At 39.8% G+C, this 24633-nt stretch overlaps 2 protein-coding genes across 5 annotated transcripts in view; one reads left to right on the top strand and one right to left on the bottom strand.

Annotated features, from left to right (window-relative positions):
• Positions 1–24633, bottom strand: part of SH2D4B (SH2 domain containing 4B) — a 94065-nt gene that overhangs the window by 48986 nt on the left and 20446 nt on the right. For 3 of the 4 annotated variants that reach the window (XM_057365224.1, XM_057365226.1, XM_057365225.1), the window contains exons 4-5: positions 6934–7102; positions 5355–5543 (exon numbers count right to left, since the gene is read on the bottom strand). In XM_057365224.1, coding sequence (XP_057221207.1) covers positions 5355–5543; positions 6934–6961 — 217 coding nt within the window. In that variant the 5' untranslated portion in view covers positions 6962–7102. The remainder of the gene's footprint in view (positions 1–5354; positions 5544–6933; positions 7103–24633) is intronic. The other variant, XM_057365227.1, reaches the window with a different exon arrangement.
• LOC130573042 (rap1 GTPase-GDP dissociation stimulator 1-like) overlaps positions 23636–24633 on the top strand; it is a 29803-nt gene continuing 28805 nt past the window's right edge. The window contains 2 exon segments of the mRNA XM_057365162.1: positions 23636–23722; positions 23725–23776. Of these exon segments, the coding sequence (XP_057221145.1) occupies positions 23636–23722; positions 23725–23776 (139 nt within the window).

Here is a 24633-nt window from a genome sequence, read left to right as displayed (position 1 = left end):
TTGAACTGCTACTCAGCTAAATCCACTGCTGACCCAAACACACTGAGTTTGCCTGTAAGTTCCAAATCCTGCTCTCAAAACCTGGYTCCTTTGCCCTTGAATGCTTTAGTCATTTATGTTAAAAAATGGCCAAATCAGCAAGAAAATATTGAATTAGCTTGGGCAAGTCCCGCTTTCCCCTTGGTCGCAGTTCTGCCCTCTTTCCATATCAAGTATTCATGAGTGTGCAGACAGTCACAACCTCATCTCATTACCAGGGCACAGTGTGCAGGAGAAAGGGGAACACAGCGTCCAGACAGGCAGGGAACACAGTGAGCAGAGACACAGGAATGCTCCACTAACCCAGCAGCCTCTCTCAGAGAGGGGCTGSTGCCAGATGGCTCAGGGAACAGGAGCACTGAGGATTGCATGGCTGCAAGAGAATGCCCCAGGTAGGCAGCAATATTCTGCTGTCACTTTTGTGCAAAACAGAGAAATCAGCTGCAGGCCAAGATCTGAAACCAAAGAGCACAGACTTAGGGCTGATCCTAGGAGGTGAGAGGAGTCCCTCTGGGTTTGTTCCATCTGGTGCACACCCAGGTCATGGAGTGTCTCTGGYGAGCCCCAGGCTCAGAGAAGCGAGTTTGGGAGCTGCTGTCCAACCCCACTCAGCACTCAGCCACAGCAAATACAGCCCTGAGCTCCACTCTGCCCCAAGGTACAGGGCACTAACAGCTACAGCATTTCCCAAGCTGCTCTACATCACCAATGTCACTTCATAACTTACCCAATGACTTCAAAGTAGGTGGCTCAGTCCCCTAACAAAAATTATTTTAATGCTCTTAATCACATTCTCTTGTTACTTGTCCATCCATAGTTCAGCTGGAAACACAAGACAGGGCTCTACAGAGTTCACAACAACAGCAGGCCAGAAATTTCACAAATACTGAACTCTGATGTCTCTGGTTAGACCTATAACCAATGACACAGACAACACTGACAGGAGTGCATCTCCATAGGAGATAAAAATCTTAGCTGAGTATTACCAGGGTCTGTGGAGGCCTGAGCATAAATGAGGAATACATTTCCAAGTTCAAAGCCAGAAAAAAATGTCACTGTGTGTACACCCACTGAAATACATGCCCACTCACTGGCCTTCATCTGACACTGATGTAKTCTCCAACCATCCACTTGGGATATTTGAAATACTTGCTGCCAAATAGCATCATCTATTCTCTAATGATTTTCTAACACAAATGTCATTTAGATAAATAAATAATTTTCTAGCCATGCTGTGATAAGCCTACCCTATTTTCTCCCAGCTACTCTTGTTAAGGACAGGTAAATAAGAGCATTTACAAATAGCTCCCATCTGAGAACGAGCTGCAGTTCAAAATGAATAAATGTCAGAATTAACAGCAGCAGACCAGCGCTGCATCCCCTCCCATGCCACTGTCCTTCAGCTACCTAATGCTCAATAGTTTTTGAGATCTCATTTTGGGAATGCTGACAGTTCTGGATACTGCATCAGTGTCAAAAYSCAAATTGGCAGSGTGCTTCTCTTACTCCCAGCTCAGCTACACTGGCTAAAGGGCTCCTGCCTAATCACATAAATATGTTTCTTTGCAAATTGCAAAGCTGCCTGTCAGTCAACTCTCAGAAAACCCCAAAGGGATCTTGAAATTTTGAAGAGACTTCTCTCAGTGATTTTAGCACAGTAGGAACAAGCAAACTGTTTTATTACAATGAAGATATGTTCCTGAAAAATCTGCCCAGGAGCAATTTGTAAGTGAACTGAAGATGGGCCTCCAAGAATTCAACTCACCTGTGATGCTATTCCAGCACCAGCCAGCAGTCATTATTTAATTAAAGCTACAAAATATTTCCTTTGCTTTGAATAAGCTCACTAAATGCTGTAATTTTGGGAGGACCCACATGATGCCCAAATTCTACTAAAACAATTAGGCAAGGTACAAATAGTTAAAAAATTGGGAACAATTTAGTCAATRCCTTCTAAAGAAAATTCCTCATTCTCAAGTTTATATATTGCTTCCTTTTAGACACCAATCTGTGTTTTTTTAAATGGCAAAGAAATTAAAACGATTGAACAATTTGAACACATTTCGTTCACCCCCAAAGTGAAATAATTCCTTCAACATTGACTCATTCTGATACTAATTTCAATGTTAACCTTTCCTCAAGAGACACGCAACCAAACAATCCAAATAAGAAGCAGGCACAATTTAGCACTTACTGCAGGTGACTAATATTATTTTCTTTAGAAATTAAGAATAAGTCTACACAGACAGGGTACACTATTTGGCTTGCTAAAGCTCTCTAAACAACTTACATCTAATTTGATGGTTTAGAACTGTTTGTTTTCTAAGCAGCAAATCTGAGAGCACTGAATAGGACATTTATGGACAACCTGCACTCCGAGGCATTTCTGTAAAAAACAATGCAGATTTTGGGCCTTTKGTAGTTAGTTTCCAAACAATTAAAAAATGACCATGCTAATGAACATTCCCTAAGCCTGTTGCTGATTTTAACTCTAGCATAAGGACTTTCTGACCTGCATGTGCCAATCTTTTTGCTCCCAAGTCTTGTGGTTTCCATAGGACAACACACTTAAAACACAAGAACACTTCACCCTTAAGTCACCGTAGGAAATAAAAATTGAACTCATAAYCACTGCTCTGGTTTGAAATATCCAACAGCTCTTGAATTGATGGGCATTGCAGCAGCTGGGGTATGGAACCCCAGATCGAGCAGAAAGCACTTTCCAGAGCACTTTTAACTAGAAAAGTGTCCACTGTCATTAACTGCTTTTGTTCAAGCTCACCACATCCCATCCCAAAGAGATGGGGGGCAAAGTTTTCATATGTAGCTATTCAGAATTTGAGGAAAACAGAAGGATTTAACAGGCAGTGCTATAAAGATAATTCCAATTAAATTGGTATAAAATTATTTTATACGAATGCTATGTTGTATTCACAAACAACATTTCCCTGTCAACTATAAATTTTCAGAAAAGCAGCACAACAKTGGAGATATTGAAGTCACATATCTATTCTACTCTGTCAGGCTACAAAGATATCTGTAAAGCCAGAGTAACTCGTGGCCTTAAGAAAATAGCACGAACATAAAACATGTCATGTAGTAGAGTCAAAAACCCTGCAGATGAAAGAGTTCCAATCCCTMAGTTTCAAAGGAATAAAGAACATGTAATTGTGGTAGCTTTGCATTTCTGGGTAGCCACTAATTTAAGACAGGAATAAAACCACTATGTTCTACACTGTGTAGCAGGGGAAGAATGTTGGGAAATTCACTTCTGCATCAAGGTCAAATGAAAATTAAGCAGCTTCAAAGTCAAAAAAAGGATGATGTCTAGAAAAAAAAGTATTTTAGGATAAGAAAGGATTAGTGACATCTACTCTGACCCCTCGAGTCATATAAGCAAGAATACYGCACAGTAATTACTATTTTATATCCATAATTTGTGGTTGGCTTTTTTCATCTTTCCTGTTTTAAACAAGAAACCATCTTCACTGAGAGACCATTTAACATCACATTGTGGAACACAATGCAGCAGAAATCAGTTACAAGTACCTCTACAGCTAATGACCAGCACACCTGAAAGAAGTTGCATTTTCTAACTCTGGTGCACATCAGTTCATGAAAGTAAAAAAGTATTTCCAGCAGAACTAGATGCCTGACTTGCAAATCTGATTCCAATAGTTCTTCAGCACAGTTCTGAAGAGAGTAGAAATCTCCTAACAGCGGGCAAAAGTCAAACCTAAGCAATGCCTTTAATTGCCAATTTAAGAAGGTAAAATGGAAATAGGCTATTGTGAAATTTAACTCAATATGTATTTGTGACTACCTTTGTCAGAGCAAATATAATCTATAGGTTACTCTGCTGCTCTCCTTTCTCCTATTCCTTATAAATCAGAAAATTAATTACCCAGAAAATGGTCTCCTGTAGTAGGCAGCCAAAGAGGTTTAATGTATAATTTATATATGGAAATTTAGGTGTCAACACTGTGACAATCCATCAGAAAAATATTTTTGCAGTTAGATTTTTCTGTATCTGTCTCTCTCCAAGAGTGAGCATGATACAGATTACCTCAATGATATGGTGTTGTTTTGGTATGTGGAGCTGAACTGCATTTTTAATTTTTTTCTCAGCTACAAATCAATCAAGTGAACAAGGCTTTTGTGCTGCATGAGAGAAGCTATTGTGATGCCATCCCTCTCAGAGGGCCACTCACAGTGAGAGCACTAACATGAAGAAAACAGAAATTAAACAGAATGAGGTTTTCCAACATCCACCTTGCCATCTGTGAGGGGACACTTTAAACTCCTATTCTGGCTGATAAGGGTGTTCTGAACATTCCCCCCTCATTTTAAGGCTACCACTGTAACTTAGTCCAGTCATTTAATAAGGATGGCATTTCCCTGTTGTGTGAAGAATCTCTGCAGTTACATTTCCAAGATGAAAGTACTTTCTATTGTACACCAGCCATCCTATATGGGGAAAGAGTTTGAAAGCCACTCAGAGAAAAGAGCAAGGAACTAAGTATTTATGTTCATTTGAAACCACTTGGACCCAAGACCACGCAGTTGGAAATGACATTTGGAGAAGTTCTCTTTTGATGTTTCTTCCATAATTTTCTTATTTGGTTTTCAGGTGAACACACACATTCAGCATTCATAGYGACCTCTGGAAGGAGCTCCATAGTTAAATTACCTATTGCATGCAAACCTATTTCTSGTTTCTTCTTTCTGGTTTTGGTTGTTCACTTGCCACACTATTTTCTATTCCCTAGACATAATCCCTTGGAGACTATTTACTAATGTAGTTGGAAATTTAGTCTCCTGTGGTATGGCTGTTTAGACATGACACCTTWTTCACAAAGAACCCTGCATAACAGGCTCAAATTCATAAAGTTATCTGCTATTCCATGAGCTGGAAACATTTAATGCCAAGTCAAACTGCAACAGCACAGGCTCTCGCCTGACCTACAGTGAGGGGTGGGGATGACAGGTGAAAGGAAAAGCCTTAGGAGTGGAGGGGAAACTTGGTCATGGTACATCTCTTATCACTGGGAGAACAGCAGCAGTGGCTCCTGACTGAAGAAAGCACATCCAAAACAACTCCCCTCACTCCATCACCAAGATCCTCCAAAAGAAATAACCAGCCCTGAGATAAAAGGAGCAGGAACACTGTGCTTTTGCTGTCCCACACTGGCACGTTGCCTATGGGGACAGCTGGCACTRTCCCTGTATTCTCTTGCAGATTCCTGCTGCAGCACAGCTGGTCACCAGCCCACTATCCCCAGCTCTGAAGTACAGAAGGAGGTCACAAATCTTACTCTGCTTGCGCCTTGCTGTCTTTCTCAGCACAGCCTCCTCCATTCGGGCTTTTTCTTCCCTYTCCCTCCAGCGCCTCAGCTGCTCTTCTCTCATCTTGTAGAACAAGATCTGCTTTTGCTCTTCGTTCAGCTCTGCCAGGAGCTCAGGGTCAATGTACATATCACGCAAAATTTGCTGCAGCATGATGACTCCGGAAAAAAAAAATAAAAAAAGAGGAGGAAAAACAAAAGAGAGAAACCTGCTTCCAATTATACTCACTAYGGTGACAAAACCCCACTGATGGCACTCCAGAAAGCAAACTGCAGCAAAGGAGCTCTCCCACACCTGCCTGCCCAGGAGAGGTTTGATTCTTGCTCTGGCCCTTTTTGTGCAGGCATATTCTGCTCCTTGTCTTTACAGGGACAGAGTTCTTTGCTTATCTCATCTTCCCAAGGTAGGGACAGGTGTCAAGTGAATGCAAGAAAAAGGAATAGAAAAGGATAGGGAATAAAAACATGAAATGAAAAGGCTGGGAGAAAAAAAGGAAAAAGTCACTTCAGTGCTCCTGACAGCAAGCCAGCAAAAATAAGGGATTCTTGATTGAACCCAGCAGCTTTGTTCCCTTGAGCAGAAGGAAATTGAGCATAGAGAGCCTCAGACTTTCAGGTCAAGCCGTTGCCTTCAGCAGCAATACACTCCCAGGGGTRTGAGTGTTGCCCAGGGGTTTAAAGTGATGTCATGGTTAAAGGTATCACCTACACCAACAATATCTATGTCACTTTGGGAACTGATCTCTCCTGATAAGAGAGGAGTTTGCATATTATTTCTCAGTCTAACCTGTTAAGCAGTCTCAACAGASAAAGTCATGTTAGAGGTCATAGTTACCTGGTGTTGACAAATACTGTCATGCAGCAAATTGACAAAAATGCTTCTAAAATTAAAAGCAGATGTAACAAAAGCCACAAGAATCTTGGTATCACTTTATAAATAAATTAATATTAATTAAACAAGACTGAGTTCTCAGSAATTCATGCAAGCCCTGATGTTAATTCATTTTCCACTTGGTGACTGGAGAAAGTTACAATGCTTCTTTTCCAGGAGATTATGGCTTTTTACTATGTAATARTTCTATCAAAATCAGTAAAAATAATATTTCAGCACCAGGGCCAACAGACAATTATATAAAAAACCCAAACCAAACCCTAACACACTAAAAAGCTAACCCTCTGGATTTGGGAGCCTGTTTTCACTAGCAGGGGCTCAGCTCCTCAGGGGAGGGATGGCACTTTGTGGGAAGGGGGCCACTTTTTGACACAAACCAAGATATRGCCACTCAGTGGGGCATAACAAAACACAGATCACATTGCAGGCTGAGCCACATCCCACTGTCTGATGTTTCCACATGAAGGAAGAGAAAGAGCAGGCCTGTATTTCTTCACCAAACTTGCTTTAGAGATAAGGAGCTATCAAAGTCTTACYTGACTTCCACAACCTTATATTCAAAAACATTCTCCTAATACATCTATTCATATATCCTTCTTTTGAGGTATGCAAAATACCATTGGCCTAATTTAGGTGGAAAATAAAACTGATACAAACCAAAATTCCAGTGAAGACTCTGTATCATCCGGAAGCATGATGCCAAAGATGCTTGAAGGATTCCTTCAGCCAAAGCAGGATTTCAGAACCCATCATGTATGGGCTTTAACGAGTGTAGTCCACATGCTACTCTGCAATTCAGGAGCTGTCTTATGTACATTTTCATCTCCTAAAACAAAATGGATTTATTATTGTATTTTATAAGAAATAAAGTTTGGCAAGAAAAAAACCTACAGTAAGAAAGATTCTGTTATGCTTCTTTATTTTATTTAGTCAGGTATAGCAAGGGGAGACCCTGAGGGGGTTGGCTYTTGTTTCTCTGCTTTTATTCAATTATCTTAGAGCTGTGGCTCCACGTTTTGGCACTAATTGAAAAAGACTCGCCTTTGCAAAGGCTTCAGGGCAAGCAGTTCCACTGTTTTACTCATTTGTCATCATTCTTATTTTATTTTGCTCAACTTCACAGACCAGAAATTAAATCCTGATCAGAAGCTATCACAGTGCAAAGAAAAAACTCTTCATCATGGATTATGTGCATTTAAGCATTCTAAGTAGCACAATTTTTGAATTCCATTCAGCTGCAGAAGTGGCTCAGGATGGAAACACAAGATATAAGACAGAATACAAACAAATATTCAGACAACTTCTTGTAATGTTCAGTGAGCAACCACACAAGAAAAACAGCAAGAGCAGAGATGAAGTGACACTTCATGAACAACCCATTGCCCAAAGATTATTCACCAAAAATATTTGAAGACAGTAACAAATTATCAAGTAGAATTAATCTGTTTAGGAATTACTTTTCTCTTTAAAAAAATTTGAAAGTTACATGTGGAAGTGGTATCATCTAATCAGAGCAGCAAATCTTGTCATAGATTCTCTTTAGGTTGCAGCAATCCCAAAATAAAAAGTGGAAATTCGAAGGAGAAGTAAGGAAGAAAAAGAAACATCCCATCTGACATAAGCCAATGCCCAATATGAAGTGGAAACAAACAACATACAGTTTGCCATTAATTTCTTGTCCAAGATAAAAAGACTCTGCCTCATAACACTTGGTCTTAAAACTCTCACAGGGGTGGCAGTTTTTCATCATCTTTGCATTCACTGGTAGCTAAGTTRGTTTTAAGAATTACATTCCTTTATGGGATGGAAAACCCAGGGGATCAGTGGAAACAATCAAGTGGAAACAATCCTAATTAACACTGGATTTGATTTGATAACAACCTGGAAATGGAGTGAATGGAAGGAGCTCCAAAGGCACACAGCACCTCAGTCATGTGAGTAAATTTTAGGCTTTCCTGAGAATCTGATGTTCCACTTATCTGCAAAGACTGGTGGTGGATGGTGTTCCCAGAAATAGATGCTGTGAGTATTTTGGGTCAGTGAGATATTTGGGCCAAACTAGGCCTAGGCTGTTGTGTCCATCAGCAGCTAAAGCTCCCTCATTACAAGCTGCTAACACCCAACCTATATCCTGAGCACCCTGCAGGATATGAAAGAATGTGACAGCAGCTCCACCTTCCATATCCCCTCACCAGAAGCACTAAGAAGCAATAAATAATTCAGATAATTAAGTTCAGTCACTAAGCACTATTCCAGCACCTCAAATTTCTTCTGCATCTGACACAAATCCTTTCAGAAGCACATTTCTCCTCTCTGAAGAGATACTCTTGAAGAATTATTAGAAAATCCTTCATGGACCCCTTTAATACAGTCAGAATGAACCCAAAACATGCACTGCAAGGAATAAAAGCCTGACTACACAAAGCTTACTCATTAGCCSCCTTGTGATAACCATCATGGAGTAGATGGGACTGCAGGAAAGTTCTCCCCCTCATTCTTACTCCAGTCCAGTTTCTTTTCAAGCCTCTCCATTTGCTTTCCTGCCTGCTGTGATGAAGCTTCTCAAGACACCAGTTTCCTCACTGGCAGTCCAAATGCAAGAACCTTCCTGMCTAGCTGTGATCCTTTATCTGGAATTAAATATTTGTGTAAAAACATTCTATTTCTACACTGCTTGTCTTCATTCCTATGGAGGCATCTGTTTAGATGTTACCTCACATCCTTCCCTAAGGGATTTTTTAACAGCAAATTGTTTTCTAGCCCATTCCCATAGCACAAAGAGATGTCACAGGCATAGGCACAGCTTTGCTTCCTGCTCACCCTCTTCACTAAGAGCAAGTCAGACACTCAATTCCTCTGCAAAGAACCATCYCTAGAATGATGGATGTCAGGTAAAAATTAACAGATTTTGATATGAGATGTCTGACAATCAAAAATTCAAAGAACAACATAGTTAAAGTCAAAAAATGAGAGGTCACAAATTTYCTTGCATAACTGAGAACAGATCTTACTCTGAACTTCTCCTATCAGATGAAAAGGAAGAAAACAATTATTCTCTGCTTTGAAGACATAGTTCTGTTCAAGAGATAAAAGAGCTACTTCCCTCTTTGCTGTCCCAGTGAACCCATTGTCTGTATATGAAATGTTTCCAGCAATATCCTGTGCCAATTCAAAACTCAATTTTTAACCTATTAGACACTGATTCTGATTACAGGTTATGTTTCCATAAAATATTCCAAATGCATAGATGGAATTATCACAAAGAAATTATCAGGATCTCTYCTGATTTCTCAGAAAATGAAGCAAATCTATAAGGTCCAAAACAACCTTGAAGAAACACCAAACCTACTATAAAAACTCTTTTATGAGCTGAGCTATTTCTAAGCTCAGCTCATACTTTGTAAGGGATGCGCTTTGCGACTTCAAGCAACACAGATAAAAAACTGAGGGATAGGACATAACACAGACAAAATACAAAATATAACTTTTATTGTGAAATAATTATTCTCTCTCTTCCCTTACTTTCCCAAGCCTGATTAATATATGGATTAATTAATGCCTCAAAAGAGCAGGGAAATTTGAAATAAGGATGCCTGCTTGCTGGTTGTGGCCATCCRTCATCTTTCCAGCCTTCCTGGGAAGCATGTTGTATAGTTTAGAAGGACAAGGAACTCTCCACTGCTTTTCCATTTTGGTTACCTCTAGTTCAACAGCTGAGCTAAAATCATTACAGACCCATTACAACTCAGCAGCCTATACACAAAACAAAAGTGACTATTAATGGAGTTCTTTGTTGGCAGTCATTACCTTGCGATAATTGCCACACAACTTGATGCTCTAATTAGCAGCAGCCTGTGCAAGGAGCCCAGAGCTGTTTAAAATTTCAGTTTGGAGTTTCCTTTAATCTTAAACGGCTTCTTCTAAGACTAGACACCTTCTGTCCCACCTCTGCTACAGCATCTTTCTGCCTAAGCACTCCTCAACACTGCCACCAGAAATCACCTGCTGGGGAAGGGGAGAGAGGGAGAGGAAAAGGTACACAAAAGCATTTGCATTTCATTTTTTAAGAAAGGAATAAGTGCTTAATTGGCTGAGGCCTGCAAATCTCTTCATCCACTTTCCTCTGAGCATGTGCATCATCCATTCCCTGAACAGCTCACTGGCAAGGCTGACTATTGCTGAGCCAGCAGAACGTAATTTGCATGTGGATTTTATGACTCAGCCATATAATCTACTTTAGCCATGTCATTTACATAAAAATATTGTGCTATAACCTACACATTACAGGGGAAGAGAGGGCTGTAATGCATTTCTCTCTTTAAAAAAAGGGATGTGATGAAGAAAAAAACCCCAGTAAACAGAAAACGGAGTGATCATGTTTTCCAGACTGTGAACTCCATAGTCTTAATTTTTTGTGGCTTGTGTCTTTATATTTTTCATTTTTAAGAGGAAGCAGTGTGCAGTAACTTCATTTTTCAARTCGTGCTGTGTCAGCATCAAAAGGAGAACAGTAGAACCTGGAAATGAATGGTGCAGGAGGGAACTGACCACATAAAAGAGGAAAGGTAAAATTTACATTTGGGTGAGATCTCCAAAATGCTACAAATCTGTCACTACAAAAGCAAATGTGCTTTGGCACTCCCCATAAGAAACTAGTTTTGTGTCTGACTGGCAAGGCTAGATAAAAAAAAAAACAAACAAAAAAACAATTGAAAACCATCCCTTCTCCACCTCCTCCATCACAGGAGGGTGTAAAAAAACCTGTCTGGTTTACTCCATTTCCATAGTCAGGTCTGTGGCTCCCTCTAAGGGCTGAAAGGAGTTTCTCAGCAATCTGCAGCTGGATCAGAATGATTGTTCTATCCCTGAAGCTGCTATTTCATTACAAAACACCACAGAAAGCAAAGATGAGGGATGCTTTTCCAGACCTTCCTTTTCCACAGAGAGCTAGTATCAGTAAATCAGATTACAGCATGTTCTGGAGCATGGGCAGGCTTTGCATGCTCATCATATTCTCTGTACTGGGTCAAGATTACAAKTTTTACAAGGCACTGTGTTAATACAAGAGAGAATTTTTTTAAAAGCATAGATATGTATAGCAAAATAAGAATTAAGTTGACATTAAAAACTCATCTCAATCAGATGAAATGAAGCAATGGAGCTACAAACCAATCCAGAGAAAAGAGCTCATCCTGTCAGTCACACAGCTGCAAGTGAAACGATGCTAACTGGGGGCTGTRTGGTGCAGCAAAGATTTACAGTGGTAGGAGTCTCATCAGATAGATGGGGTTTGGTTGGTTTTATTTTAATTCAAATCTGTTAYTCCTCAATGCTATACAGAAATTAGACAATCAGAAATATAGAGAGCACTAKCAGTAGGGAAAGCAAAGGGATGGGAACTAACCCAGAGAAAGTAGTTTCTCCAGGGCTGTGGAGAGTAGAGCCATCTGTCATTACTCCACTCTCACAAGGTTAATTCTGTACTCCGCAACACTACTCACCCTTCAGAAGAAGTCCCAGCAGTGATTATTTTTGCCTGGCACTGTGGCAATCCTAGCCAGCAAGATTACTTTAGGTCTATCCCTTTGTGTTCTGCGCCACAGCTGTCATACACACAATTACACTGGAGCCTGTGATGCCTTCAAGGTTCAGCACAATTTATTAGAGATTTGGGGAGCTGAGTAGAAAGGGCAGCCCTCCAACTTCTCCTCAAGTTGATAAGAGATATTTGAAATTCTGACCTGCCTTACAAATGCATGAGAAATATATATAACAATACATACATGATGTTTATTGCTGCTGTTACACTGACAATAGCAAGACACAACAAAGAGCTGGCAAGTTCCATCATCATTTTTCAAATGGAAAATGAAACATCCACTATTAAAATAATTTTGTGTGAAAGCTAATAAGGTAAACCAAGCAGAAAAAAACCAAGATCCCTTGACAGAGTTCACCTGAGTAGAAGGTAAATAGGTTCTCAAGCAATAAGGAGCATACCATAAGCCAGACACTGAAGAGAGAGGAGACTCTGCAGGGAAGGGGCAGAAGAAGATAACAAAACACCCCCAACACTGCAGTTAACAAAACAGAGTTCCTGCTATTTCACCAACCCCTCCCTGGGATTGTGCTGTCTAGTTCAATTGGTATATATCTCATTTACAAAGCGCTAATCCAACTCTCAGGTTGGACCCTCAGCCACAAAGGGGGTGTATGTGTTTGTTAGACAGCAGCCTGACCTTACACTGCAATCTTCCAACCCCCCAATGTGCTTACACTGCTCACTGCAGGCCAGCTTTGTGCTCTTCACTACAAAACACATCAGTCCAGCTGCTTCTCAGCAGAATGGCCCAAGGAGCCCATCCATGACCCTTCCAAGCAGAACTGGTTGCCCTTTAACTCTGGAGTGATGGGCTTTTCTTAAGACTCCCCACACCTTTTCTTTGTATTGATTTACCTCTATCTGATCTTTATAATGATCTGTTAACCGAGGGGAAAACTCTAAGTGCAGACAGCTGCCTAAAGAATATTGCTGTGGTTTGCTCTTGTTTCCCTGCCCCTCAGCACACACCTTCCAGACCCAGCTGTCTGCATAACAACAGGGTACTTATCTTCAAGCAAGAATTCAGTATTCTCCTTTATATGAATGATTCACTTTGTGTACCTGCAAAGCCCTAGAYACCTAGTTTTCCATGACCTAATTGCTACATGAAATTATTCCAGCATTTGGTATGCTTTCAGTGAAGTTCATTACAATAAGCCACCCAAGAGATATCATGCTCTAAATTATACAAGTTTCTTCTCTCAGATACATATTAACTTATGAAAATGCTCAGTAAGTTCACTTTTTTCCATCTCACCATAAGTGCATCAGAACATATCATGTGAGAGCTAATTTTCTTTAATATACTCCCTGGTACAATTTAGCTGCATTATACATAATGCAACAGTCATAGCATATCAACTTCACACCATATTAGACACTGCATTATGGCAGTAAATTGATTACTTGTGTAATTGGAGGCCACCAATAGGAAAATTCTTCATCATTTAAGTGACTCATCAGCTTTATATACAAAATGTCCTCCTTTAGTGGCACCATGCAAGTGACTTCCTTTCAGGGCACAGCATTTTTGCTCACTTAAGACATTTTTTATTCTTGTCATCTTTGTTGGCAATACAATCCTACAGATTTACAAAAGACAGAGCATAATCTGAATGCTGACTATAAAGGATTTCTTTTGACTATCGAAYTCCTGTTTGCAAGACCTGATCAAAATCCAGCTAGACAAAAGYAGTTTTGTGGGTTTGTTTTGTTCTGTTCTCTTTGTTTAATTTTAGACTTTCAGTCACCATAAAAAGACAGCCTTTTCTTTGTTTTTAAGGGTCAGACAGAAAAATCCACAAACGCTTTTGGTATCCTATTTGTTCTTTTATTTTCAGCTTCACTTGCTGCCCACCTCTTAAGGTAGCAAAACYCCTGCTGCAAAAAAGTGCCTAACTTCCTGCTGCAGATCACATTCAGCACTTTCCACATCTTGACACTGAGGTGCTGTTCAGAAGTTTAAAAAGCAGTATCTAGAGGATTTTGAAAATCCTTCCCTTTCACTTGAAGTCTTATTAAGACCTTCTCCACTGCTGTCACATACGTGGAACAAAGAACAGCTCAGGACATTCCTGAAACTTACTTGATCTTGATTTTTTTAACTCTAATCATCTTGACAGTTTCAAACCACAAAACCTGGATTAAGCCCACAGGCTCATTTTCACAATACAAGCCTTCCTAGCTTTGGCATTTGTGTCTGTGTTCCATTCACCTGACAGAAATACCCTCTTCAAAGCTATTTGCGAAATTATGACAGATCCAAGTTTCACAATAAGGATGTCCCCCTATCAACCCTTACTGCAGACTTACGAAGTAAGAGCAGCTCTATTGCATTCTCTCTGCCCTTGTCATATCCTCAGCCATGAGAGTCACCTCCTCATTCTTTTCCAGCAGTGCCATGCACTGCACTTCCTCAGGTTTTTATTTCCTCCTCAGCTTCAAAATTTTACGTTTCTACAGGTGCTTCCTGCAAAAGCAGCTTATGGCTAGTGCTCCAGGGCTTTCTCTCTTTTTAGTGAGTCATCTTAAACCACCACCACGCCCTCAGTTTAAAACATAATATCACTTGTATTGCAAAACAAGCAACATTTTCACATGTTCACCTCAGAATTCTTGAAGTAGCTCCTTATTTTACCACAAAGCTGCACAGGAGTTGGTGATGTACCACTAGCACTGTTTTGTATTTTTCTACTTTCACTGTAACCATATGGATCACCAGCAGTGGGGACCTCTTCCATTCCCTGCAAAGCATTTGGAGACAGAATCTGCCATCAGTCAGGGCTRATGCTGCCCTGCTAGACCTGCTAGGTGGAAAAATTCATTTATTCCTCATGAGACGTAGCAGCAGGTCAGATTCTGAAAGTAAAGGTGAGAGGAATTCATCTCACAGCCAACATAAACTGCACAATGGCTTCAAGTGTGAATTGTTGAGGAAGACCTGGTCCCTCTGATTTGATGGGTAAAATGTGATTTATCTAGTAGAGATGACAGTTTTTACATTACTACTCTTGGGAGTTTCAACTCACTCATCCAGTAGGCTATATCTTATGGATACAAGCAGTTTCTTTGATTAAATCATACTAATAATCATGAATCTCTCTGTGAGATGAGTCGTACACTGACATGAAAGCAGGTTACTGAAAACTTTTTAATTTTTCACTACTGGCACCACAAACAATTCTTTGCAAACTAAATTAACCATCAATTGTGAGCCCTAGAGTCTTCCATTGCACCGCATGAAGCCACTCCATTTTCTCCTATGGAATTCAGAAAGGTCATAGATCTGTTTTATTCWGTCTTAAGAGCAAAGGCTACAGGGRTGATCACAACRATGCAATAGTCCCTGTTGGCTTATTTACCATGAACCTATAAACTCACCCAAGAGTGAGACAGACTGCTCCTAAGAGGAGCTGTCATCAAGCAGATCAAAGCAGTCAGCACTTAAACAGGATAAATGCCAGAACACACTGCAGAAACACAGGAGGACTTGCACTGAAAATTTTATTTTTAGTCTTTAAAGTAATAATCCTTATAACCATAATTATTATGGAAAAGAAAACAGGAGAGTGTTTTATCCCTCTCTAAATGTTATAGGATTCTCCTGCAGATTTGTCACCAGCAGAGCTCCCTACTTTGTTGGTCCATAGGGAACCCACATATAGAGTGAAGCAAGAATTTCACTTTATGCTGCATAGTCAGGTTCAGTAAAATCAGTGGGATTAGAGAGACGGTGCAATCTTGTAGAGCTTTGAAGAAATGGGATCAGACATTGCATCTTCCCTGGAAAAACACAGTAACAACCAGGTACTATTATGGGATATSCAGGGGAATAGGCTAATAGAGGCCAAACTCTTCTCACAGATACAGCTTTTTGGAAGCTCACAAAACCAAACATCACAAAGATCATCAGCCAAAAATCTACAAAGACACTCTAGAACAGGGGCCTTATCTGGAGAAAAGGTGCACACATCCAGGTCCCTTTGGGCCAAGAAAAAGTAGGTAGAGCACTTTAACAACYGTGAGCCTTCTCTAGACAACGCAGGATTCTGAACTGCCCCAACTCTGCTCCAGGACCTTCCCACAGACCTCAAGGCTATACCAAGAGTTTGGCTCACTAAACAGAAAACTGGTCCTGGAGACTGTATTTTACTGCATTTTCTCCATTTCTATTTAGCCTCTTCTCCCATGATTATGAAATGCTCAAAACCCCTATTTCTTTAGTTGTTGTTGTCCCATTACAAAAATGCTGCATTAAAACTTATTTTCTGGGAACAAAATCCATTGTAGAGCAAGACAGTCAATATTTGCATTCTTTAGGAGGGATACTACAGATATTCAGTATGTAGAATAGGGACTAAGTGCCTATTTAGAGAAAAAACAAGCTGCAGGAGAATGCAGATGGTTGATACAGGAAGTCAGTTTAAGGTCACAGCTAAATTTAAGGTCAGAGCTGAATTAAAAAAAAAAAAAAAAGAGAAAACTGTTACAAACTAAAAATAAAATAGACAGACTACACTCTTTCAATAAAATCCTCTATTTTAACCACTAATATATCATTATAAGCAAGATCTTCAATCAGAAACTGTGCTGGACACATGGAAATTGTGAAATTGCAACCAAAATTCAGATTTCTACAATGTTTGCCTCCTAGAAATCCATTATCTTCCAGTCTATTTTTCATTATGAGCAAATTCCCTTTTTTTTTCATTCAGCAGGGGGTTGAGTACAATGGTGGTGCTCTGCTACTCTGTATCACTGGATCTTGCAGCTCTTACATATCAACAAATTAGCTTGTACCATCAATGACATGTGATGTCCTAGTGAGCAAAGACATTTTGAGATATTTTTCTAAATGTTCAATAAGCAAAACCACATAAAAGGATGTTTCTGTATTTACACACTCCTTTAGCACACAAGGATTGTAAAAAAATAATAGACGCAACTCCACTAAAAGGAAAGAAACCCTAATTTTGTAACTTTTTATGTCTAATGATATGTTGGCATCACCAAAGTGGAATGAAGAAAAATATGAAGAAAATAAAAGYGATTTTATAATACCATAAGCAAAATGCACAAGCCCTTTTCTCTGAAGAAAGGTGGTGCTGGATTGCTTTGCKTCTCTTCAGATATCTAAGAATAGGCAATTCTCCACTCAAGTGACATAGAGGAGTATTTAATTTCAGGASTCTGTCACCAGGAGCAAGCATAGTTGAGTCCTTTGTATTTTCCAGAGGCCCTCCAAAGTTCAGCTAGAATGATCTTCKAATATCCCTCAATAGAGGCTCAACTTTTTATAAAGCTGAGCTGTAGGACCTATCTGCCTCCTTCTCTTGATATTACAATTTTCACTGCCTCAGGAGACAGAGAGCTGGAAATAGAGCACCTCAAGTCAGAATTCATTCAGTGGGCTTTGAATCTGTCTCTTGAGCCTCAGCATGTGCAGCTGAAGGAGAACTGGCCTAAAAAAAAAMCCCAGCTATTAATGAAAACTATTGCAAGCAAGCCTTCAAATACTCAGAGGGCCTCAGAAAGAATTGACACCAAAAATTAATCTCAGCAGTCAAGAAGTTCCTCTGATCTCCATTATAAAATGAAAAAGACCAGCAGGATTTATATAACAATAGGTAATTAAAAAGTGGCATAGAAGATATTGAATATTTCACTAATGTTAGTTCTTACAGTGTTGTTTGAATTCTGCAGTTGAATACACTCAGTTCTCTGAGCCTGACAGAGATAAAGTACAAATAACTGAATCTAATGCCTGCTTCTAAGCCTTTTCCCTGAGCAATAAATGTACTAATTGCAGAAAGCAGGWTCTAGCCTTCTTTTTGTGCTCTGCATGTTGTCACACATGGATGGAAATAATTAGCATTTATCAGAATGGCTTTGGCTAAAAGAAATTCAGTGAAAGCCTAAGTATTTTGGAGACTTATCAACAAACATGTCATTAAGAAAGGCTGGTTGGGGCTAGRTCTGTCTATGAGAGACATTCTCATTGCACTGGCTCTAATACTGAAACCTTGGATGTACCAGAATGAATTCTCATCTATAACCCACTCTCAGCAGCCAGTAGGCAGAACAGAGGTGTGTGCATTACAGCCATTCCCAAGCCAGCTTTATGAGCTTAGCTGGGTTTCTCTGCAGTCTTCCAATTGAAATACCAAGGTTTCAATTGCAGAGATGACACCCCAGTGTCACCCCATCACATCCTACTCAGGTTSTGTGGAAGCATAAAAATGAGGCTGAAATCCTCCCAATGCAGAAGAAAATGAAATGTCAAAACCTCAAAAAACATTGCTGAAACCAAGCTGGTGTTGTGCAGCCAGCTTCTGTTGTGACACATGCTATGAGGCAAATTATCTTCTTACTGAACTGGATGGGAAGAATGAAAAATCCATAGCTAATTTAAAAATCTGCCTGGTACACACAATATCTAAAATATTTTCCAAATGCATAGTGGCAGAACAGTTCTCCTAAACAAGGGATTCACTCAGTTGCCCTCCAGATCATCATTGATACTCCCTTAACCATTGCTTAGTCTCTAAAAAAGTTCATTAATTTTCTTGCAGAAAGTTTCTTACGAAGGTCCTGAGCAAAAAAAAAAAAAAAAAAAATATTTGAAAGTAAGTTACATGAAAGCACACAACATCTTCCAGCCTCAACAAAACTAGGGAACCTAYAGAGAAGTTATTATCCCTTCTCTCTCTTTCCTTTACCCCTTTCTTTTTTTCACATGAATAAACTCTTGCTGTTCACCTCTGTCAACCAAGGATTTCTACCATGCTATGCATTACAGCCAGAGAAACAAGGAATGGAAATCCAGCCTGCACTCATGATAATAAAGGATTTCTAGATAAAAGAGGGTTGTAGTGGTTCACAATTATCCTTTGGTCACACAGGTCCCAGCTCTTGCTCCATGGAGCAGAGCTCAGGAATATACACACTGAGATTGCTCAGGCTTTATTGCCTCAATGCAATTCACAGATTCCTAATTCACTGCAAGTACCCCCTGCCTAATTACTAAGGCCTCAGAACTCCAGGGACAAAGGGAAGTATTAAACCATTTCTTCTGTGACACTGTTCCAGCACCAAACAAGAGTGGGAATAGTGTTTTGAAAACTCTGAGAAACATTAAAGTGTGGGACTCACAAAAGAGACTCACATAAAATAAGAAACCAAAGCCTTGCAGCATTACTACACCTGAATCTTCACAATCAGGTGTCCAGACTAAAGTAAAATTCTGCCAGGATAACAAACTATCACATCTATTCCTGTTAGTCACTTCTTTGCTTTCCAGAAGCATCTCTGAGCAATGAGGGCTGAAATGACTAATATTTTTCACCTGCCTTTTCTTAATAAGGGTAGTTTCTTTCTGGTTCCTAAAATCACAGACTTCAATTCCAWCAGGTTTCTGTCCATACAGATAAGCTTCTTTGAAATGCAAGTCAAGGGAAAGGCAGGATATGGTGGTGTTTTTTTCCTCAGCTGAAGATACTCAGGCTGACAGGCATCTGATGCTTTCCATTTGGTATTTTTATTCTGTACTAAAAAGCATAAAAATCTGTGGGTGTATGTATATTTTTATTGCACCAGCACCACAAAAAACAGAAAGCAAGAAGTGGTGTATAAAAATTGCAAAAAGGGAGAATACAGATAGACAAATTTACTKAAAAATAAATAAATTTGAAGGATCCAGATACTTCATGGATGTATCAAAAAGGACACCTGAAGTACTACTGATTGTCACTATTAAAAACATTGCTGCTTTTAATTAAAATTCCAACTTGAGCCAGTCTGAAARTAAAGTAAAAGTGAACCACTGCCTCAGTTTGATAAAGCTATGACTTTTAATGTGTAGACAAGACAAAGTGCATTTAAAAAAAAAAAGAAAAAAGTTTAAAACAAATAGTGACAGCAGTGATTCATACATTTACTGACCAAGTCTTTTTTTCACCATCAGGAAATGTTCCACTCAATCTGAGAATATGACCATTAGGATTAGTCAAAAAAAAAAAAAAATAAAAAAATAAAAAACTGACCAAACTGCCAAAACTCCAAACATGATCCCTGGATAAGCATAAATTCTGTCTCCAGCATCTACACAGGGACCATGTGCTCCATGTACATAATGGCAATTTGTCCTGGATTTGGTGATATCTGTAGCCTGCTCATGCCTGGAGTTACAAGAGAATTGTAAAACACCAAGAAATACAGGACAAACAGCATGCTCCTATAACACCCCACATGTACAGGAACATGTAGAGTAAATCCAGTGCACAAGACATGTGGGTGCTTCTTTTCAGGAAATTTTGGACAGAACTGTGGCAGCTGTAATTATGTGCTTTTACCTGTAAGGATAATAAATAATGATTTTCATATTAAATCAGAAGCTTACCTCTAAACTCAATAATGGTATTTGTAAAATGGATTCCCCATCAAAGTGCTCCAGAGTAATGTGAATTGCAGCCAGCAATAAATCTTTCATGTGCTCCCCCCAGCTGGAGCAGCACACAGGGAGACGCAGCCACATCTCTGGGAGCGCTGTCATGTTGTGCACTGCTCCCTGTGTGGTGATGTGTCCCCATGAAAGGATGGCACTCACTGTGCATCTCCAGATCAGCTTATTGCCAATCCTTCCCCAAAGCAGTTTACTGAAGCACGACCACAGGCTGCAGYTTCTCCTCTCAGACATGGCTCACCCTCTGCTCCAACTCCTCCACTCTCCCTTCTGTTCTGCTAGGTTTATTTTCATCACAGTCACAAAAGTTTCGTGCTGAGCAAGTAAAATGATAGTTCCTTTTCTAAAAATCTTTTGATGTTTCCCAAAATAACTGTGTCTACTAGACCTCTGAACCAGACCAAAATACCTCTTTGCTCCTATTCAAAGGCAGAGAAGATAATCTGTACTATATATGAAATCAATGTACATTCCCCAGTGCAGTGAGTTCTTTCCAATAAATTCTTCTGGATTTAACTGCTCAGATCAACACAGGTACACATAGTCCCCTTTTTTTTTCCCCTCCTGGAAAGAGGACAGTTCACTTGAAGCCACAATCAAATGAATCACATTTCCACCTTGTAAAAAATTAAAGCAGCAAATTAATTCTCAGATGAGAGATACATCACACTGCAGAATATTAGATTAACTTAACTTAAAGCAATCCATCAACTAAGCAAGAAAGTAAGACTCATCCATTTATTCTAGATAATTTCTTTTGCTGAAAGGAAGTTTTTTCATTGTATCTGCAGAGAAAATAGTTTCTCCCTGTGTGGGATACTGCTAGAAGAGGAGGCATAAACATAACTCAGGTTCCCCAGGKGGATGCCCAGCTTTATCCCAGACGCTGTAGAGGCACAGGCTCTGCCTCAGAGCCCAGCACATTGTCCCTCTCAGCAGTGCTGAGCAGTTCATGCTTCACCAGAGCCCAGCTTGTTCCTCACCTGAGGAGCAGCAACACTGCAGGCTCCTCTCGCTGCCTCTGCCACTCACCCTCTACACGGTCACTGATCAGATATATTTTGATTTTTCAATTTGGGTGTAAACTCTTCCAGTGCAAAAACTGCTCCCTGTGCATTTGTATAGCACGGGGCACAATCAGCACCTGATGCTGGTAAGAACCTTGTGCAGGGTCTCTTGCAATAGATTTGCAGGATTATGTGCACAGAGAAAGAGCATTTTAATTTGACAGTGCTGTTCCATAAATTTGGATTCCCATACCACCTTATTTTGCCATAATCTTTGAAACTGATTAGTCTGCATATAAAATCACAGCTCATTTGGCACAGGATTTCCATACCTGGCTGCTTGTCAGTGCTTTGTGCACTGTTATGAGCCTCTGTTTGCCCATTAGTATTCACTGCAGCAAGATGATGAATGACACTGAAGATTTGTTTATCTGATGTGATTTCTTACTTGTCTTCACCCATTCACTATATACCTCATTTTGTTTCTTTTGCTGTCCTCAATCCTTTACCAAGGAAAGCTGTTAATTTTTTTTTCATTAATACCAGTTTTACAAACCCATGAGTCTGATCCAGTTTCTTTGAAAAAATTCCTATTAACTTCAAAACACACTGGAACTGCCCCCTRTGGAGGGTGAATGTGCCTAGCATGCCTAAMACTGCAGTAACACCAYCTACTYGTCCCCTCTGTTCTTATCCYTTTTGGGGCTTCACACTTTACCAGCTCTGCCATTAAAATGCTAACATTTGCCMCTCTTGCTTGCATTTCAGAAATATCCCAACCTCTGGCCACACTGACAGCATGTGGCAATCCTGCCTTAAGCCTCAGTCTGCACTCTGACCTCAATAAACAGCAGTACCTTTGATACTCTAAAGTCTACAAGAACCAGCTCATCTTGTCAATCTCTGACCCAGCAGGAAGGTCTCATCATTTTGTAACATGCAGCTGAATCCAGGATGATCTGGGTCCCTTTTAAGCAGCCAAGCACACTTGCTCTATTTCTCCAGCATCCACAGAAAACTTTTTTCTTGAATGTGAATTTGTTCCAATGCAACACACACACAAGAATTTTCCCTATTATGGGATCTAAGGTAAAAATCTTTACCTTAGGACTTTTATTCTCCAATTCATATGMACCTTTGCAAGACATGTCACTTCATTGGAAAAAAAAAATCCTGCCAGAAAGAGTTCAGCTCATCCTCCCTCTTCATAAGCCCAGCCAAAGGGACCAGCTTTTTAATTATGGAGCAAGAGAGTCAGTAAAACATCTCCACCTCCTTAACAGGATCCTCAGGCTCCAAACTCATTATCAGATTGCTTTTTAAGAGTCAGCAAATTAAACTCCCTCCAGCGTTATAATCACCACCGTGATTATAATTCCATGGTGCAGTGAAGTTTTAGGATGCTCCAGGCTTGGAGCCCCTGCCACAACCACAGCCACTGCAATACACAGCCCCCATCAAGCAGCACCACACTGGGAAGCTCAATCTGCTTACAGGAACAATCTTTAAATAGCATTAACTGGCAGACAGCATTTCCTCTATCTCAGGCTGCAGCAACACCAGGGGGTTGTAATGCATCCTGAATAGAACACAGCACATGCTTCGTAAGCTGTCCTATAACTGGCTCTTATTTATTAGAGGTTCAGCTCTCCCATAAAGTGGGCTTAGAAACGCAACAGAAAAAAAATCCCTGCGCACTTTTTTCCAAACCATCRCTTGAAAAACAGCATTGCTTTTTTTGCAACCATTAAAAAAGTTGAGAATATTTAAGAAAGCATTCAATTTGATCAAAAAAGAGTAAGATATGATGCCTTCAGGCTCTAAAGATTCCTTTACAGAAAATAAAGAAAACAATCCTCTTTAATATTTTAGCCACAAACTTGAAAGGTGTGAAGAATACTAAGAAGGACCATGCTTTCTCAAGTGCTTAGCACCTGCCAGGTGAGGYCCAGGTGTGGATAAAATTTGGCTAGACTTTAAAATCAGCTTCTAGGAGCACTCTTAAATCTGGCTGTAAGCAGGTGCCAATCTAGTCTCCCTTGAACTCTGTCCCTTATTAGATTCAATAATCACTCTTCTGAATGACAGCAGAGGGAAATTCAATATAAACTATTTTGAAGATCTGAAAGGTTCTGTCCCAGCATGATAATTACTATGTTTCCATTTCTGTTAATGACATCTAAGAACTGGAAACAAAAGCAGTGGTGGAGGATTAAGTAATTATGGAGTATTAGATGCATTTGAAGAGCAGGGTCACAGAAAAAGGCAGGAGGAGGAAAGCGAGTGAGCATGCTGTGGGCTGCTCATCAGCCTGAAAGCCATAAAATATTCCCCCTTATTCACAGCTTGGTAGCTGTAAAGGACACAGACTCACAGTACAGATCAGCTATTCTTTATTGTCCCCATTCTGGAGAGCTACAGCTTTTATGGGTAAGTAAAGCTCTTGTTAACTATAGATAGATACAATCTGTACTATGTGATTCATTTTCTCTCRTCTAGAAATTGCAAATGTGTGTGACAGAAATAGAAAACTAATTTAGGGTCATTTAAATATGCACGTGTAGTTCTATAATAAATGCAGTAGTATAGGTGACCTAAAATTCTTGTGCCTTCTATTTCAGACAATACTTAACACATGCAGTCACATGAAAATTAAGGCTGGTTTAAAGAACACTAGCAAATTACAAGAATGACAATGAAAAGTGAACTTAGAGCACTGGAAAATTATGAGTTCTTATGGAATTTAAGTATTTGGAAGAGAACAAAAATTCATTTTTCAATAATGACAGTACAACATCCATCAAAACAAATATGCTCACACGTCCCTCTGCATACATAGTGCACTTTGTCAAGCACTGCTGGAAGGACTGGAGCTGCATTTAAGTGGTCCTGCCTTTGAATATGTTTCTTTATGACTCAAACCTAAGCTCAGGTAAAGCTGCAGTATATGCCCTTAGCTACAATCTTTCCATCTGAAAGAAATATTTGAAATCTGGTACCAAAGGCATTTCTTTGAGATTTTAATTTCCATTAACCTGCAGATCAATCCAAGGTATTGGTTAACTGGATCAAAGGGTTCAGCCTTCCACCTTCCTTCACATGATAGTAACTCACGTCACAATTGGACCTCGTGACATCAGCAGAACTAATCTTGGTAATACTCAATATATTTAAGGGGGAAATAATCTGTCTTTAAGAGCAGTATGACAACTGAGCAGCCATTTAGAGTAATTACTTTCCTAATCAATTAAACGATTATTCAAGTAAAGTTAAACATCTCAGTAGTT

The sequence above is a fragment of the Malurus melanocephalus genome, unplaced genomic scaffold, assembly GCF_030028575.1.
Source record: "Malurus melanocephalus ecotype Western Australia unplaced genomic scaffold, MMel_1.1 scaffold_49, whole genome shotgun sequence".
In the NCBI taxonomy this organism is placed as follows: domain Eukaryota; kingdom Metazoa; phylum Chordata; class Aves; order Passeriformes; family Maluridae; genus Malurus; species Malurus melanocephalus.
This window is presented reverse-complemented; position numbering and strand designations above follow the sequence as displayed.